General features: G+C 52.4%; 1 protein-coding gene across 4 annotated transcripts in view; it reads right to left on the bottom strand.

Annotated features, from left to right (window-relative positions):
- Vil1 (villin 1) overlaps positions 1-18,613 on the bottom strand; it is a 49,085-nt gene extending 30,472 nt beyond the window's left edge. For all 4 annotated transcript variants that reach the window (XM_023723026.1, XM_023723027.1, XM_023723025.1 and 1 more), the window contains exons 1-17: positions 18,557-18,613; positions 12,821-12,906; positions 12,348-12,422; positions 10,477-10,673; positions 9,509-9,617; positions 9,272-9,382; positions 7,843-8,045; positions 7,656-7,734; positions 7,373-7,471; positions 6,247-6,400; positions 5,537-5,637; positions 5,313-5,450; positions 4,762-4,920; positions 3,140-3,319; positions 2,522-2,667; positions 1,491-1,635; positions 1,019-1,207 (exon numbers count right to left, since the gene is read on the bottom strand). In XM_023723026.1, the coding sequence (XP_023578794.1) occupies positions 1,019-1,207; positions 1,491-1,635; positions 2,522-2,667; positions 3,140-3,319; positions 4,762-4,920; positions 5,313-5,450; positions 5,537-5,637; positions 6,247-6,400; positions 7,373-7,471; positions 7,656-7,734; positions 7,843-8,045; positions 9,272-9,382; positions 9,509-9,617; positions 10,477-10,673; positions 12,348-12,422; positions 12,821-12,895 (2,160 nt within the window). In that variant the 5' untranslated portion in view covers positions 12,896-12,906; positions 18,557-18,613. The remainder of the gene's footprint in view (positions 1-1,018; positions 1,208-1,490; positions 1,636-2,521; positions 2,668-3,139; positions 3,320-4,761; positions 4,921-5,312; positions 5,451-5,536; positions 5,638-6,246; positions 6,401-7,372; positions 7,472-7,655; positions 7,735-7,842; positions 8,046-9,271; positions 9,383-9,508; positions 9,618-10,476; positions 10,674-12,347; positions 12,423-12,820; positions 12,907-18,556) is intronic.
- Between the last annotated feature and the right edge of the window lie 365 nt (positions 18,614-18,978).

Consider the following 18,978-nt stretch of genomic DNA (forward strand, 5'->3'; position numbering starts at 1 on the left):
CACAAGGGCCACTGAGCACTTAAATTGTGGCGAGCAGCGGTCTAGGAGGCTGAGGCAGGAGGATCACAGGGTCAAGCTCAGCCTGGCCAATTTAGGGACTTAGCAAGACAGTCTCAAAATATTTACAAGGGTCTAAACTCAGTACAAAGATCCTGGATTCAATCCTCAGTACTGGGGGGAGAAAAGTGACTAACAAAGGGATTGAATGATTTTTTTTCTTTGTTTGTTTTCTGTTTTGTTTTTTAGCAAACTCTCACTATGTAGTCCAGATTGGCCTCAAACCTGCTATGCTGCCCTGGATGGCCTCAAAATCTTCATCCTCTTGCTTCTTCCTTTACAGTGCTTGGGATTACAGCATTTGTCATCATGCCCAGCTGAATTCTTTTCTTTTTTTTTTTGGAACCGGGGATTGAACTCAGGGCCTTGTACTTGCCAGGCAAGTAATTACTCCACTGAGCTATCCTCCGGCCCCTCCTAGCTGAATTCTAATTAATTTAAAAATATGGATTTTACCTGTAATATGTATGACCTTACCTATCATATACAGAAGCTTGGCTTTACATGTAGTATACAAACCAGGCTCCACAGTTAGCCTGTTTTTGTTGTTTTATTTTTTGTAACACTGAGGATTGAACCTATGACCTTCATATTGAGCTACATTTCCAACCTTTTTTGTTTTTCTTTTTGAGACAATATCTTACTAAGTGATCAAATTACCCAGGCTGGGCTGAACTTGCTATCCTCCTGCCTCAGCCTCCCAGAGTGCTGGGATTACAAGTAGTATGTACTACCACAACCAGTTTAACTTGTTTTAATAGACTGCCTCCCCAGTCCCTCACTAGGGGCTGAATGGGCCTCCTACAGCCCTAGTTTTCACTCTAAGCTCCCTGTTGCCCTTTTACAAATAAGCAGGTTATAAATCCCAAAGAACAGAAGGGCTGTGGGAGGTGCCCCTACCAACTGTGCCATGAGGTGGGGATGCTCAGCTTGAGGACCAGGCAGGGCTGGGGCCACTTACACTCCACTTGAAGGGATCCCAAGCTAGGAACCAGCCCGTGAAGGTGGGGGGCTCATGTCCTTGCTTCACCACAATGATGGGGGTGTCAAGGTCTCGGCCGCTGGGGTGCGTCTTGAGGTACTCCTGCACAGTGGTGGCTGCAGCCTTCTTCTCCTCCTCGTTGGAGTTCTTCCCCACCCAGAAGAAGACCTGTGGAAAGCCCCAGCTATCAGGTGTTCCTCACCTCCCTGACCTATAGTGCCCTGCCTCAGTTTACCCCAGAGGTCCACTAGTACAGCCCTGACCCTGCCACTACCCAGCTAAATGACCTGGGCTTTATCCTGCCCTGGAGCCCCTCTGGGCACAACACCCCTTCCCTCTTTTGCTTTAGTCCCTGCTGTTCATAGCGCCATTCCAAGAAAACCCTGATGCTTACTGAGCCCTGAGGATCGATATTTGGGGCGTGGGCACAATCCCCAGGCCCTGATCCTACCTGGTCCCACACATCCAGCAGGAACACATCATCCTCTTCCAAGTCATCCTGATTGAAGTCAGGGATCTCGGTGGCCAGGAAGCGCCCGCTCTGATTGGAGCACTCGAAAAGCCGGGGCAAGATGACTGCATTTTCCTCCTGCAGCCTGCAGGGTGGAGGGGAGACCAAGTCGGCAGAAGGAGGTGGGGGGCAGAGGCTCAAGGACAAGAACTCTGAGGGACTCGGGCATGGAAAGGCATCTCCTCACCAGATGTCCAACTAATGAGGAGCAGGATGCCCTCCTGTCCTGCACGTGCATCGCATAGCCCTGGCAGGAAGCTCTCTGCCATCTTCCCTCTGCCCCCTCCTGCTGGGGATCATAGGCATTCTCTAGACAAAATTATTGCTTTTTGCTTTTGTTTTGGTTCTGGGAATGAACTTGGGGCCTTGCACAGGCTAAGCAAGCGCTCTGCCACTGAGCTACAGTCCTGCCACAAAACCCATTTCAAAGAGGTTTGTGGCTAGGTCTCCTCAATATCCCAGGCCTCTGTCAGCACCAAAGGGCAGGGCTGGGCTCTGGCACCTCCTCTTTCCTTTTTCTTCTTTTTGTGGTCTCTTTTTTTCCAGAAATTGTTTCATTATGCATTTCAGAGTGGCCCTGAACTCACTTTATAGCCTAGACAAGGCTTGAACTTGTAGCGATCCTCCTGCCTCAGTCTCTCAAGGGCTGGGATTACAGGAGTTGGCCACACTGCCCAGCCTGGCACATTCTTCCTGAAGGACAAATAGTCACCCCTGCCCCTCTCTTTGAACTGACTCCTGTGCTAGGAACACCCTTTGCCAGGGAAGCTCCCCCATCCTGGGTCTGGGGATCCCTTGGTGAGCAGTGTGGTCACAGCACTGTGCCCAAAGGACTTTAAGGCCATCGGCTGCCCTGGCCTCCTCATCACCCTGGGGGCCTGGTCCACAAAGTCTGCTGTCCATGCCTGCTGCAGGTTCTGGGTCGGGGCCCTCCAGTATCAGGCATGAGCTGGAGGCAGCAGTGCAGTTACCTCTTGGTGTTGGAATAGGGGGCCTTCCCGCCCAGTGCCATCCAGAAGTTGCCTGGCTCCTGCCCTTCTACCACCACTTGCTTCTCCGTTGGGGAGATGGTGTCGGCAACCATCTTGGCCATCTCTCGCTCGTCCCCACTACAGCCCTGGGCGGAGAGTGGGTCAGTTGTGCTGGGGGAGGCATCTTGGGTCCCATCCTACCCACCCCCTGCCTACTGTAAGAGAACTTGTGTGCACCAGGGCCCTGAGCACACAGCCCCATGGGGACAACTCTTCATCCCTCTCTAGTTTCTGATACTCCAGGGAACAGCAGAGGAGACAGAGAGTCCACAGAGGGTTAGAGAAGGACTGTGGGGTCCTCAGGACAGAGACAACAGGAGAGACAAGGATAGACGCAGGTACTGGGAGACACAGACACAGACCCAGGTGGACCCATGACAAACAAGAGATGGGCTCTGACCTAGAGGCAGAGGATCTGGGGATGGTCAGAGGTGGGGCACAGAAGGAGACAGCGATGAAGCAGCTGGAGACCCGTAAGCAGAACCTGCCGGACCAGGACTCCCACCCGACCCAACCCATCTGCTTTGAGAACAGGCACCCTCTGTGTTCAGCACCCACCTTCCCACACCACAAGTAGCAACAGGACGGGGTCTTGAGAATGAAGACGTCGTTGGAGTTGAGGGCGGTGGCCCGGGCTGGGACCTCAAAGGCCTTGGTGTTGTTGGCACTGGTTCCCCGGACTTGGAACAGCCTTGTGGAGGGCACAGGCTCCGAGCTGTTAGAGCGGGAGGTGCCTCCCTGCAGCACGGGGACAGGGCGGGAAGACAGGGCCCATAAGGAAAGAAGGGACAGAGAGAACCAGGGAAGAAGCTCTCCCCACCCACCAGCTGCTCTGACACTCCATAGCTGGGCTAATCTTTCTAAGCCTGGCTTTGCTCCTCACTCTCCTCTGCTCAGAAACATGCAAGGTTCCCCGAAGCTTCAAGACTACAACTGGGGCCTCGGCAGTGCTGTGGAGCCCTCACATGATGAGGAAGCCAGGTGACTTGACCACTCCCTCCCTATCTGACCCCAGGGATTCTGTGGCCAGGCTTCTTGCTGTCCCCCTGGGCCTTTCCCCTGCCCCAGCCTTGGGCCCAGCCCCTTCCATTGCAAGCCCTCACACGACACTTGCTAAGCCCTTCAACTCTGTCCTGGATATCACGACCCCCTGCAAATTCCCTTTCCACCATGAATTCTTTGCCCAGGCCCACAGGACTATACCCTGTGTGGCTTTGAACACAACCATGTGACTGTCCTCTCCCAGAGAATGTGGTAGGAGATTGCTAACCCTGTCCTAGCTTGGTGCTTTACAAAGGACTGTGTACTTAGAAGGTGTTCAATAAAGATCATTGCTTAAACAGCTGCACACCCGTATCTATTTCAATTTGCTGGAAGGCACCAGCGTGGTTTGGACAGGTGCATCATTCTGGCAAACCTCGTATAAGACCTCCTTTTTCATAAAGAGGATTCAAAGAATTGGAGCATGAAGGACAGAGAGCATTTGCTCATGGTGAGGGCTCATTATGGATTTTTATTTTCTTTTTTTCTTTCTTTTTAATTCCTAGCTTTTCAAAAATAATTTTTAAATGTGCTGGGCACATATATGTAATTCCAGCACTCAGAAGACTGAGGCAGGAGGATAACAGCAAGTTCAAGGCCAGCCTGAACTACATAGGGAGACTGTCTCAAAAATTATCCAAAAAAAATTTTTTTAAATGTTTGAGACAAGAGCAGGTCAAATAGCTCAGTGAATTAAAGCACCTGCTTAGGTAGATGCAACAGCCAGGGTTCGATCCCCAGCGTGCCAGCCTCGCCCCCGGGGCACGCTGAGATAGTGATTGAGACTGGCAATGGTGGCATGCGCCAATAACCCTAGCTCTTGGGAGGTGGAACACAGGCAGATCACTATGAGTCTGATCTATGTAGTAAGACCCTGTAGACCCTTACTAAAATACAAAAATAAAATAAATAAATATTTGAGACAGAGTCTGGCTCAGTTGATAAATTACTCAGGCCACCGTGCCCAGCCCATTATGTGTATTTCTAAACTAAGTGGTTGTTTTTGTTACCAGTTCCACACAAGTGAAGGAGCCTTGAAGGGTCCTCTCCTATGAAGAATGGACTTCACCCTCAACCCCCTCCTTATATCTTCTTTCCTGTCTCCTGGACACTCACCCACCCCAGCCCAGCAACCACACCTGATAGACCACCATGCGTCCCTTGAAGATGGACATGAGGTGGGGTGGCTCCTTGCCCATGGGGACGCGGACTTGGACCGGCTCATCATTGTACTTTTGGTCCAGGATAACAGCCTGATAGGCTGAGGCGGCGATTTCATCCTGGCTGGCCTGGCTGCCCTGAGGATGAGCAGGAAGGAAGGGATAGGGTGGGGCCAGTCTCAGCAACTGCTCTGTCCCCGGTTCTGACCTCCCCACCAGCCCCCAACCCAGCCTGACTTTGATCTCAGTTCTGACTCCAGCCTCATCCCAGCCCTGACCCACCTCGACTCCCAACCTACTCTCCTCCTTACTGCCCCTTGCTCAGGGAGAGTCCACACCATTCACCCCAGACCCAATCCTCTCCCTGCTCCTCCCTAGCTGGACACAGATGGCAGAGCAGAGGAAGGGAATGTGCAACAGTGATGGGGACTAAGGTGGTACACCGTCACCAGGGACATTCAAGCCTGATAGGTGCATGGTAGAGAGCAGCAGAGCTGGCTGGGCTTGTGTGGGATGAGACGGAGCCTGACCTGCCAGATGTACAGCAGGTAGTGCTGCTTCTCGCCAATGAGGTAGGTGTAGAGCAGCAGGTAGCAGTCACCTCCGTAGAAGTGGCCTAGCCACTTGGACTCCACGGGCACCAGCTCTAGGTCCTCAATGCGCCACACCTGGGGCCAGTATCAAGTTAGTGTAGGGGTCTGGCCGGCCTCCACCACCCCTTCTGGACCCAGCACAAGCCCCATCACACACACACCTGCACCTCCCCGCTCCCGTCGTCCACCATCTTCTGCTGGGCAGCCACCTGGGGCTGCACGTGCATGGATGTGGCATCAAACTTCACCTGCTCCACCTTGGCTGGAGTGGAGGGAATCATGACACCAACTGTCACCAGCCGAGGTCCCCCAGGTCCTCACAACAACCCTGGATGGTGGCTACAATTATTAGACCCATTTTATAGATGAGGAAAGCAAGGCTAGAAGAGATTGAGCAGCTCACCCAGCATTGCAGATAGAGAACAGCAGAGCTATGGCACAGAACCACATCCGCATGACTCTAACATGTCTGCTTCATCAAAGCCTCACTGAGAAGCCACGGGTAGGGAGACAAGAGCAAGGCGTCAAGTGCTGATGACCTGCTCCACTGTGATACGGGTTGTGCTGCCCCTTCACCCTCCCCCTAGGAGCCTGGCCCCAAGCATGACCTCAGCAAATATCTATAGAAGCTGTTTGCTTCCCAGGCAGGACTACCCTATTACAAATGAGAGGCAGGTCATTCTTAACTTCCTCTGTGTGATACTCGAGTTCACCTATGTCCCCTGGAGTCTGCACCCTGCTGGGAAGAGCCCCAAGCCAGGATAAAGGGTGCCTGGAATCCACCCATCAGAGGAGGGTGGAAGGCAGGTAATTCCCCTACTGGCCCTGTTCCTGGTTCTGGATTCCTCCACTGCCAAGATCTTGCCCTCACCCACGGAGCCCATGGTGTGGGTTTTGCCCAGGCCTGAGGTCCGATTGGGCACTGTCCACTTCTGGAAGAGCTGCTGGAAGACAGCTGACTCGGCCCCATCATTCTGCACCTCCACTTGCGTGCTCATGGGGTACTGCTTGGCTTTGATGAAATTCTGGGAAGAGAATGGCAGCTGTGTTCCTCTCCCGCCCCCAACCGCAGCACAAGCCACAGGCTGGCTCTACCTCCAGTCAGATCCTCCCTCAGATATGCCCCCATCCCCAATCCCAGTGCTAACCCCAATCTAACCTCATTGTGATCCAATTTCAAGGTCAGACCTGAAACTACTTCAAGCCTCATCTTAACCCTAAACCTAATACAGTAATGCCTTGTCCAATTCAATTTCTGTCCAGAATCATGGAAAGAATTAAGTTCACAAACTGAGGTACTATTGTAAATCTAACTCTGATCCCAACCTCAAGGCTAAATCTGACTCCTAGTTTGACCCCACTTCCCCTTAACCCTATTGCTCAGTTCCTTACCATAACCCTGAGCCCATGCCTCAATCCAACACTGACCTCAAGCCCATGTGACTTCCTAACTCCAGCTCCAACCATCACCCCAGACTCTGACATGGCCCTGACTGTGAGCTCACCCAATTCCCTTTTTGTAGTACTAGGAGTTGAACCCAGTTCCTTCACACTGAACTATATCCCCAGCTCTTTTATTTTTTTATTTTGAGACATGTTCTCAAATCACTGAATTGCCCAGGCTGGGCTTGAACTTGCAATCCTCCTACCTCACTCAGCCTCCTTGTTCCTTCTCTAAACCAAGCATGGGGAGGTGACAGCTTGGGTGCTGAGAAGCCCTAGGTTGCCTAGTGGTTGGCTTTCTGGTATGCAAAGAACTCAAGAGGGCTGCACAATGGCCCCTCAGCTCCAATAGCTGGATGAGGCCAGTCCCAGCCCTATCCTTCCCAGGGAGGACTACCCTATTACAAATGAGAGGCAGGTCATTCTTAGCTTCCTCTGTGTGATACTGAGTTCACCTATCCTTCCAGAATCTTCCCTGGCCACAGACCATTGGCCTCCTGCTGCTGTCTGCTTCCCTCAGGGTCCTGACCCTTCTCCCCAGTCCTTGTCCCTACCAAGGCCTGGTTCATGGCTTCTTTCCTCTCTTGGGCATTGGCATTCTTCCCCTTCCATACAAAGATCTTCTGGCCCCCCTGGTCCAGGATGTAACAGTCCTAGAATCAGGAGAGAAAATCCAGCTGAGAGCCTCATGATGCTGCTGGCAATGGGCTAGGCCAGCCTTCCTTCCAGCCCCTGGCCACCCCACAGCAGCCGTAAAAGCCTGTTGCAGCCCCCTGGAGTAAGGACACCTGGCATGGGGACAGGTGGGCCAGGCTGTTTGAGGCCCAGCCCTCTCACCTCATGGCTGAGCAGGTCCTGTGTGAACGGCTGCGTGGCAACTTCCCTAACCACCATCTTTCCCTCTGAGTCAGACACGCTGCCAGATAGAATGAGACATAGATGGTTGGGCCCAAGCCTCTCAGCCAGAGCACCTTGCCCACCCTGGAAGTCCCTAGCACCCAGGAATAGCCCAGCCAGTGCTCACTGGTACAACTTGAGGGCAGCCTTGAGTGCTGGCTCCACCACTGAATCGGAGATGGCTGCTTTCAGCTCCATGCGCTTGCCAAGCACGTAGTTCATCACCTCCATCAACTGCGGACTGGCCGCCTCATTCTCCCCCTCCACCACGCCCACATAAGTGCGCCCACCGCGCTCCTGGTCTCGGATCTCCTTGGCCAGGGTCATGCCCTGCAGAAAGGTGGCAAGGGACAAAGCAGTGTCCACCATCCTCAACTCTGCCAGGGGAGCCCCTGGCCACCCCGCAACAGCCTTAAGACCTGGGGATGGTTTTTTAAGGTATGCGAGGAAGGTGGAGGAGGGAAGATGGGGAGAGAGCTGGCTTCCTCATCTGGCAGAAGGGGTCTGGGGTACTTGCCTGGCCTTTTGTTTGACATGGTTTTCCACCAGAGCTAAGTCTTGAAGATCATAGTATTATTCCTGCTTTTTTTTGGTCCCAAAGCATACATGTACACTCACAGTGCACACATAGCCCCACCAATGCGCTCTCTCTCTCTCTCTCTCTCTCTCTCTCTCTCTCTCTCTCTCTCATGTGGACACCCACAGCAGTCTCACACAAGTTCCCACGAACATGATGAGCACATTCACACACTCAGCCCCCCAGGGAAGAGCCACCCTTACACACACACCGAGGCTCCCACCTTCTGGGGCTAAAGACCCCTCAGAGGCTGTCTGTCAGGTCTCAGGCTCTGACGGTAGCTGAGGCCTCGTTTTCACCTCCAGCCCAGCTCTCTGTGCTCGTCTTATTTATCCAACTTCCCAGAAGACAGATGTCCAAAACTCTGATCTCCCCAGCCCAGGAAGCAGGATGCAGCCTGGCCTTGTGGATCTCCAGCTCAATGCCTCCCTTCACCTTCACTCAGCGTCCAGGTAAGTTTGGGGTTCCACCTGCCAAGCAGGACCTGGGCACCCCTGGCCTCTGCTGCAGCTGCGTGGGCACAGGTTCCCTCGACCTCCATGTGGGTGTCAGATGGCTTTCAATGGTTTAGGGCATAGGACAGAAAACCTAAGCCTCTTCCACAGACATCTGGCCACATAAGCTCCCCTTATGCGAGATCTGCGTCTACCCTTCAGCTCCTGCTGCACCTGCGGACCCTGCCAGCCACCTCCTTCCTGCCATGGGCCTTCTCCTTCTCCACTGACAGGGGCTCGCTGTCACTCACCCCTGGATCCCAAGGCTTGGCCTGGGGTCTGCTACACTGTGGGGATGCTCTACCTGAAAAGCCTCGCCACAAGCTAGTCACACACATACCAACTCTACCACACCTCTCTCATGCATGTGGAAACTCAGGTACTGTCCCCAATACTCAGCCAATTGCAGGGGCAGGGGTAGGGAGCTGGTCTGGCTGTGGCAGAGGTTTGGCAAATTTTCCTGGGGCAGGACAGGTCAGGGTTACCCTGAGTCTCTCCATGCGGTTACTCTCTGGCCCATTCCACTGGACGATGAGCTTGCCGAGATCCAGGAGGAAAACGTCCCCTCGGTTGAAGCTCTTCCAGGACATATCCACCTAGGGAGCACAGGGACAGTCCAGACCCCACACAGGGCCCATCCATCAGCCTCACCTCTGGGCCACTCCTACCTGCATGTCAGCCCTCCTCAGCACCCCCCACCAGTGTCCCAGGGGGCTGCACACCTCGCCAGCCACCACATTCCTCTTGCCCTTGACGTGCAGCAGCCGCTGGACATTGCTGGAGTTGGTCTCCACATGCTTCAGGCCAGAGGCCACGCCCCCTCTCTGGATCCTGAAAAGAATCCATCCAGGAGAGCAAGGCTAAAGGGGTGCCAGGCCCCTGTGCCTTAAGTCTTTGGCTGCCTGGCTGCCCTTGGGGCTCCCTCATAGCATGAGGTGAGTGAGGTGCTTAGGGCACATACTATAAGGAAGTGGTTGTTGCAGGGCTCCTGCAGGTGCGAGGCCAGCCTGTGGTCTGCCTTTGCATGTAACCCTGACAGTGAGTGGCTCCTAAAGTCTGTACCCTAGATCCTCGTGCCCTAATGCTAGTCCCACTCCTGCACCAGCACCTGCAAAGATAGAGTCAGGAAGGCCAGGGCCCAGAGGTGGGGACTGAAGTGGAAGAAAAGAAGAGTGAGGAGCTGCTTAGGTACCCAAAGGTGTGGGCAATGATGTGGGAAGAGGAGAACAAGACGAACGGGGAGGTGGAGAGAGGCCCAGCCTGTCCTACAGGCCAATGGCAACTGGCTCTAGAGCACATGTTTCCCAGGGTCTCAGACTTTTCTGGAAAATCTGAGCTTTTAGGGCGAGAGTCCTGCCCAGAGGAGGATGGGCATCTGCTTCTTAGCAGAGGGAATGAGGCGTGGTGTGACACCCTGCAGCCCATAGGCACAGGCTCCCCAGGACATTCAGACAGGAGCCGATTGATAGAAATTCACAGTGTTTGGAACCACAGGATTTCAGAACGGCCTCCAGAGACAGCTTGAAGCATGCTCAGAGGGCCAGGGCTACAGCCAGGGCAGCAGTAGAAATAAGGGGAGGGTGTGGAAGGTGAAGAAAACCAGCACTCTGGGCCCAGCATCCCTGCCTCTTCAGCTCAGCCCCCATCTCCCACCCAGTTTGCCTCCCGAGCACAGCGCTCCGCTCCCTACACAAGGCCCTTCTTGAAGTAGCCGCGGAAGGCATCGCTCTCATTGCCTTGGACCTCCCGGTGCTGCACAGCCCGGCCCTTCAGGAAGTCGTCCATCTGGGTGGTGTAGATGGCAGCTGCTCCCTGCTCATCCTGGGATGAGTCCTGGCCGAGCCAGTAGTGGATGTCATAGGTCAGGTTGTTGGCAGTCTTGTGGATCTGGGGAGAGGAGTGTCCAGTGTGCCTGAGGTCCTGGGCTTCCATGCCCCACCACCACCCCATCTTCCACACACGTGCGGGCTGAACTGAAGAATGTGGCACAGGGGAGCCACTGGGCAGGTGGTCAGAGCCTAGACTCATAGCTCAGCTCTGTTCCTGAGATGGGAGGCAGGTGGCTTCTCTCTAACCCCACACTCCATCTTGGAAATAACTGGCTTAGGCTCTAGCAGCATTTCCCAAAAGCATGGTATTTGCGTGTAACCTACACACATTCCCCCGCTCCAGTTTTTTTTTTTTTTTTTTTTTTTTTTTAGATAGGGTCATATATGTAATCCAGGTTTGTCTCAAACTCTCCATCCTCCTGCCTCAGCCTTCTGAGTGCTGTGATGAGAGGCAGGCATCACCATGCCCAGTTCCTCCTATATACTTAAAACCATCTCTATATTGCTTATATCATGTAACGCAGTATAAGTGCTTGGGGAAAACTGTTCTACTGTATTGATTAGGGAACAATAACCAGAAAATGCTCAAGCACAGTTTTGTTTTTTTTTTTTCCTCCTGGACATTTTCAATCTGTGGAGGAATCCACTGCTAGACTTGGAAGATGACTGCCTGTGCAATGATGCAAATTCCTGTAATACATTCTAGAGACTATGAGATGCGATGCTGCTTTTCACTTGATGATGTGCACTTATAATCTCAAATAAGTGTATCTAAAAGGGAGTCTTTTTTTTTTTAACATTTATTTATTGTGGGGGGGCAGCTCAGCCCACCAGGGGGCGCAGCTGGCTGGCATGTGGTGCTGGCGGATCGAACCATGGTCCCTGTACTTTGCCAAGCTGGTTCCAAGTAGGTGCTTTAGACCACTGAGCCATCTCTCCAGCCTCTAAAAGGGAGTCTTAAAGTATATCTAAAAAGTTTCTTTTGGGCCAGCCAGATAGCTCAGCAGATTAAGATGCCCACTTAGGTAGAGTGCAGCGGCTTGAGTTCAATCCCCGGATGCTGTACTGGACCCAGCCCCTGGGGCATGCCAGGACAGTGATTGATAGTGGGCATGTTGTCACATGCTTGTAATCCCAGCACTTGGGAAGATGAAAACAGGAAAAATCACTATGAGTCTGATCTATGTAGTGAGACCCTGTAGACCCTGTACTAAATATATACAAATTTTTTTTTAAAGTTTCTTTTTTCATATAAAGATATAGCTCAGTGGCATAAGTGCCTGCCTGGCAAGTGCAAGGTCCCCAGTTTGATTCCTGGTACTATTAAAAAAAGAAAGAAAGAAAGAAAGAAAGAAAGAAAGAAAGAAAGAAAGAAAGATATAGATACTTTCATAGTGCAGGGGATACCAGCGTGTGGCAAAATCAAGAAGGTGATAAGAAGATGACTACAGATGTTAGAAATGGGGGGTTGCGTGAGGTGGTATTGCACCAACTCAGAAGGTCCCCCAAGACTATGAATCCACTGCAGTTGCCTGAGCCATGAGCTCCATGAGATGAAGACAGGAAGAACCTCTCACCCACACAGGCCTCTGACCCCTGGGGGGTGCCTGGGCTGGGCACCTGGCACACCAGGAATGCTGTCTCTCTCCACTGTCCCAGCCTTATGTGCCTGACTCACCACCACTGTGGGCTTTGTTCTCTGCTGAGCCCCCAGCCCTGCCCGAGCACTCACAGCCAAGACCACGTAGCAGTCACCATCAAAGAAAGTCCCAAAGGTGCTGGAGGGAACAGGCACCATCTGCATGGCCTGAGGAGAGAATGAGGTCAGGGGGTACAGGAGGAAGCTGACCAGGGGGATGCATGCCAGGAAGGAGTGGAGAAAAAGGGAGAGGGAGACGAGAGAAAGAAAACACACTGACACAGGAGAAAGGAGAGAGGAAACAGAAGCAGGGACAGAAAGAAATGAGTGACAGCAGGAAGTTAGAGGAAGTAGAGAGACAGATGGGAAAGAATAAAAGGGAAAAGTGAGGAAGAGGGGATGTGGGGGATGGGGAGGAGGTGGAGCAAGTGTGTGGGGGGTGCCGGCAGTGAGGAGAGGGGTTGGTAGCAGGTGGCAGCAGGTGCTCCCGGAAGCCACAAGGTAGGGCTTAAGGCGTGGAGCTCCCCAGGCTCTACCCGCCCTCTCCCGTTGTGTAGCGGGCTCACCTCGATCCTCCATATCTGCACACCCGGGGTGGTGATGTTGAGGGAGCTTTTGACTTGGGAGCTCAGCTTGGTCATGGTGGAGAAGCCTAGGGGACAAGATGGGCGGGAGCTAGGCCACAGAGCTGGAGTGTGCTGGGCTTCTGGTCTGCCCTTCCAGCCCACCCCCAGGGGGCACAATGTGCCAGGTGGCTGCAGGCCCAGCGCTGGTGGCAGAAGGGGCGCTGACTCCACATGCTGGGCCCTGCTGGCTGAGGGTCCAGTCTCCAGCCTTGTGACCCTGCTCTGGTCATGATGCCTCTGCCTCCCTGACTCCCTTTCACCTGCAGCACAAGCACGCCCATAGCCTGGCATTCCAGGGCCTTCTTTAGCTAGGTCCCAACAATTTCATATTTAAAAACCTTTTATCAAAGTCATGGTTGATTTAAATAAAATCATACAGGGGCCTTGGAGATAGTTCAGCCATCTAAGCGTTTACCTAGGCAAGCTCAAGGCCCTGGGTTCGATCCCCATTACCACACGCCAGTGCCAGCCCCGCCCGGGGCTCACCAAGCCGGCCACCAAGATTGGGTATGATAGCACATGTAATCTCAGAGCTGGGAATGCTGAAACAGGAGGATCACTATGAGTCTGAGCTGCATAGTGAGATCCTGTGCCAAATACATAAAATTAAATAATAATAATAATAAAAAGAAAATCATACATGTTGGTGCATACTTATAATCTCAGGCTCCAGGAAGCTGAGGCAGGACTGCCTTGACTTCAAGGCCAGCCTGGGCTACAAAGTGAGCTCAAGGCCCATCTGAGCTGCATAGCAAGACCCTGTCTTAAAAAAGAAAAAACATAAAGAGGTTTTTTTTTTTTTTTTTTTTCCCTCTGTATTTTAGGAAAGGGTCTACAGGGTGTTCAGGGTCTCACTACTAGATTGGAGTCATAGTGATTCTCCTGTTTACAGAGTCCCAAGTGCTGGGATTACAGGCCCACGCCACCACACCCAGGCTTAATTGCCATCTCAGCGCACCCAGGGAGCGGGGCCAGGGATCGAACCCCTGGCCTCTGTGCCTGCTTACAGGTGCTTTAATTCACTGAGCTATTTGGCAGGCCCTAATATAGAGGGGGTTTTTTTGGTTTTTTTTTTTTTTTGTTTTGTTTTGATTTTTTGCGGAACCAGGGATTGAACTCAGGCCCTTGTACTTGCCAGGCAAGCACTTATTTTACTGAGCCATCTCCCCGGCCCCTAATATAGAGTTTTTAAGAGAATGAAAAACTAGTGGATTAAAGTGCCTGCTTGGGCAGAGTGCAGTGGCTGGAGTTCAATCCCTGGCGTGCCATACTGGCCGTACCCCCAGGGCGCGCTGAGACAGCAATTGAGACTGGGTGTGGTGGCACATGCCTGTAATCCCAGTGCTTGCGAGGCTGGAAACAGGAGAATCACTACGAGTCCGATCTTTGTAGGTGAGACTCTGTATACCCTGTACACCCTGTCCTAAATACATTAAAAAGAAGAGAGAATAAAGAACTTAAAAATATGTGCGCTCAATAGGACTGAAAACCAGTATTGCAATAGTTCATAGCAGTTCTTGAAGTTCATAGCAGCTCTGTTCACAGTAGCCCAAAGGTAGAAACAGTCCAAATGTCCAGCTGCAGATGGAAATAAAGGGGTGTAGCTACACAATGGAGGATACTCAGCTATGGAAAGAGTGAGGTACTGATGTGCAGGTGCAACTTGTGCTAAGTGAAAGAAGCCAGAGGCAGAAGATCACATATCATGCAACTCTGCTTATATGTAATGTCCAGGACAGGTAAATAGGTAGAAATAGAGGCAGGGGTTGCCAGGGGCTGGGGTAGAGGACACGGGAAACCATTGTTAATGGGGACAGAGTTTCTGTCTGGGATGGTGGAAAAATCTGGAACTAGGCAGCAGTGATGGTTGCATGACATTGTGAATATATTAAATGCCACTGAATTGTATACTATGAAGTAGGTCAAATGGCTGGGCATGATGGTGCCTGCCTGTAATCCCAGCAATCAGGAGGCTGAGGCAGGAGGACCATTGTGAGTTTGAGACAAGCGTGGGCTACAAAGTGAGCTCAAGCCAGCCTGAACTTCATAGGGATAGCCCATCTCAAAAAGATAAATAAATGAATAGGTAAAATGGAAAAGTGGGGGCCGGGGAGATGGCTCAGTGGAATAAGTGCTTCCTTGGCAAGCGCAAGCACCTGAGTTCAATCCCCGGTTCCACCAAAAAAAAACCCCAAAAACCTAAAATGCAAAAGTGTATGACTATTTTGTCACAATTTTTTTTTTTAAGTGTGCCTCAGAGCATGGTGGTATAATACTATAATCTTACTCTGGAAGGCTAAGGCAAGAGGTTTAAAAGTTCAAGCCCAGCCCAGACAATTTAGTGACTTACCAAGACCCTGTATCAAACATTAAAAATTAAAAAGGAGCCATGTAAAAAAATTAAATTAAATTAAATTAAAAAGGGGGTCTAGGAAGATGGCTCAGTAGAATAAACACTTGCTTGGCAAGTGCAAGGGTCTGAGTTCAATCCTCAATTCTGCTAAAATAAAAAAAATTAAAAAAGCTATGGCCAGGAGTGAGGTACACACCTGTAATCCCAGCACTCAGAAGGTTGAGGCAGGAGGATTGCCATGAGTTTGAAGCCAGCCTGGGCTACATAGTGAGACCTTGTTTCCAAAGAGAGAAATAGAAACAGAGAAAAAAGACAGACCTTGGCTCAAATCAAGCACTGAAAAAAAAAAGAAAAACTGTATGCAGTAATCTCCTGTTCCTCCCCGGCTATTCCCGTACACCTTTCCATTGTTGCTGTGCTGGCCCAGAAGATGTAGATGCCAAGGCCAGGACCTTCTCTGCTTTCTCAGCACTAACTTCCCAATTTTTAGTAAAGTACTAGTCATTTGCTGGATAAATGAATGGAAAAAGGTAGACAGTGGAGAAGAGAAAGATAAATGAATGAATGAATGAATGAATGAATGAATGAATGAATGACAGAGTAAACTACATACTGAGCTAGGAGACGCCCTCCCCAGCTTTCTCCCGGCTGCTTGGTGCTTTGTTTTGACTTGTGGTGGTGTTTACTCCAGTTGCTAATCAGAATCACCTGGGAAGCTTTTAAAAATACTAATGCTCTGCAGCTCAGGCCCGAGGGGTTCAGATTGAATTACCAAGGGTGGGCTCTGGACCTGGCTGCTTTATTTTTTGCTGCTGGGAGGTGGAGTATGGGTACTCTGAAGACAGGATCCCCGGAGATCCTGTGATGAGCCAGGGTGGAGATCTTCCTGTCCTTGGTTAATCTCATCCCCAGTCCCCCACCCTACCATCCACCTGCTTGACTGCTCCTTGGACAGGTGACTAATGAATGAAAGGTCATTTGGCCCCTGGGGCTCAGGCCCTGCATACTGACAGCTGTGGATCTCTGCAGCTAATCTCTCCTTGCACTTTGACTCTGAGTCACATCTTGGAATAATAAATGGTCACTTGGAGACTCAGGGCTCTGAGTCCCAAGGGGAGGTGGCTCTTTCTGGTGCTCTGGGATTCCAGAGACCAAGCTGCTGGTCCAGTCTGATTGGTGTCCCTTGCTGATCTGGATCACTAGTCTATGACGGACAGCTTGCTGTGTGCTAGTAGGAGTCCCTTGAGCCAGGCTCCTCCTGATGTCCCTGTGTGCCACTGTCCCCTCCATCAGGTGTTCCTCCACAGTAAGAGCCCAGGGAAGCCCAGGTTCAGCAACCAATGTGAATACTCCAGTCACCCTTTTCTCTTAGACAAGACTCTGGTAGCTCTGGATCATGGGCCTCTCTCCTCACTGATGAGCTAGGAGCATGGGCAGCTACATAGATGACCTCTAACAGCCCCTCCAGGAACCTTCCCTGACTCCAGGAGAGACCCAGCAGCTGGAGGATTTAATGGTAGACAAGAGGGACAGGTCCAGTCCAGCTGAGAACATTCAGGGTTCACTTGGCCTCCCTGCAGGGAAAGCAAGCTGGGGCTGCACAAGTCTGAACAGGCAGCCTCACTAGGGACAAGGGTGAGCAAAGGGACAGCTGGCTCTGAAAAGTGGCCTGGGCCACTCCATGGCCTCCCCCAGCTGTTCCTGCCCCCAACTCCTGTTGGCCAGTGCAGATGTCTCTCCTCTTGATCCTGGGAGCTCCTCAGTTCTCCTGCTTCCCCTAAACTGCAGGGCGGGTACAGGTTCCTCTTGCCCCTGACACAGCCAGCAAGGCCCCAGGTTGGATCTGTGCTCATTTTTCTCTTGTGTTGAATGAGTTGAACGAGTTGAACTCATTTGATGACTGCTTCACTCCTGGGCCCCTCTCTTCTATGTCCCAAGCCTGAGAAAAGGATGTCTTCACCCTAAGACCTCAAAGTCAGCCATCTGTGCAGTGTGCTCGACTCCTGCTCTCCCCTAGTGAGTCTTTCTATCCATCTAGACTCTCCGCACCCCATCCCTTCACTCTGCCCTTCTGATGCCCTCTAGAAATGCCAGCCTGCTCACTGGCCCTGGCCCCCGACCCAGGCTGCCTCTCACCCCTCTGTGTGCCTGTCGTGCCCTCAGCCAAGCCCTCCCCACCTGTCCCACTTTCCCAACACACATGCTTTTCCAGTTTCGATTTAGGTTTCAGTTCTTCCTGGTCTTTCCAGAGCCACAGGCCTTCCCTCCGGCCTGCAGCCTTGGATTGATGCCTCTCTTTGCCCTCCGCCACATCACGATGAAAAGATCTGTTGATAGATCCCTGGTCCATGAGCTCCCTGACCTACACAGACTTGTCTCTGTGCCCTGAGTCCTAGCTGATAGCAGGTGCTCAACAAATAATACTGAAGTTGAAAGACTGAACTGTGGAATAGGAGGCACTTCTAGGACCCTAGAAGGAATGAGGTCCCTGCTGTTTCCAGCCAGCTTTCCCATCTGTTACCCCGTGACTCTGGGGGTACAGCTTTAGGGAGCCCCAGGGTCTCAGTCCCCAGTCATTCATCTCTGAGCTGGGCAGATGCCTGCCCTCAGTCACAGGACACCTGCCTACTTCCCCAGCTGGGAAGGCAAGGGTTGGACAGCCTGCAGCCCCTTCATCTCAGGGCCTAGTCACAGGAGGATGTCTGAGCAGGTGACCCTGGAAGAGGGTGGCCAGTGTGCCCTAAGATCTAGGGCTAGGTCTGGTGGGAGCTTAATGGGACCACATGGGGGGGGCAGTTCTGTGGATGGGAGATGTCCCCATATGACCAGGCCCTGCCTCTGCCTCTGCCTATCCTGATTCTGTGGCTCACAATTGGGATCAGGAGGGGAGGACCCTGAGATTTCAGAAATTTCTGAGGAATGGTGACACAAAGAAAGAAAGAAACCCCTTCAACTAGGAAGAAAATGGACAAAGAGAGGAGCTGAGGAGGAAGAAACTGGTGAGGTATGTCTGCAGCAGTCTTGGTTTTAAGTCTAGAAACTCTGAGCCCCAAGACCTGCCTCAGCCCCGGGCAATGTAGGACAAGTGACGCCCAGCATGGGCAGGGAGAGGCCAGCCACAGGGAACAGCTTCACACTTCTTCCCTTGGAGGCCCAGGACAGACTTGTTGGGCTCCTTGCTCTTTCCAGAATCTCAAGGGCCCATCCTCATCCCCGAGCCCACCCAAGGTGCTATAGCTGGCCCCAGCTTGTCCATGAGAAGCAAGGACCCTGTTCCTTCCCACTACCTATGATCCCGGTGTGTGCCCACCAAGTGGCCTTACCTGTCAGAGGAGGCTGCCGCCACCTGGGAGATCTCTGGGAGTTGTGGCAAGCTGACTGCAGGAGAGCGACCTTTGTCCTTACTCCCCTCCTCTAGGAACTGCCTTCACCATATAAGGGAAGATAGGGCTCCAGAGAAAGAGAATGGCTGAGGGGGTGGGGAGGCAGGTGCCCGCTGGGTCCCTGGGCACCCACAGTCCAGTGACAGCCTGCCAGCCTGAAGTGATGAACCCCACCCTTGGCTCCAGAGCCAGCCAGAGAGCACTGGGGATGGGGCTCATTTCCGCCCAGGGCCTGGGCTGCAGGTGGACAGTGCTTGCCAAGGAGGGGCACAGGCTCTAGACTCTCCCTCCTGCCCACAACTGTCCTCCTCCTGCCCTGGGCAGTGGAGCTCTTGGGGTCTCGGAGCCCGGAACCAAGGGGC

Source organism: Octodon degus, unplaced genomic scaffold (assembly GCF_000260255.1).
Source record: "Octodon degus isolate 3935 unplaced genomic scaffold, OctDeg1.0 scaffold00096, whole genome shotgun sequence".
In the NCBI taxonomy this organism is placed as follows: domain Eukaryota; kingdom Metazoa; phylum Chordata; class Mammalia; order Rodentia; family Octodontidae; genus Octodon; species Octodon degus.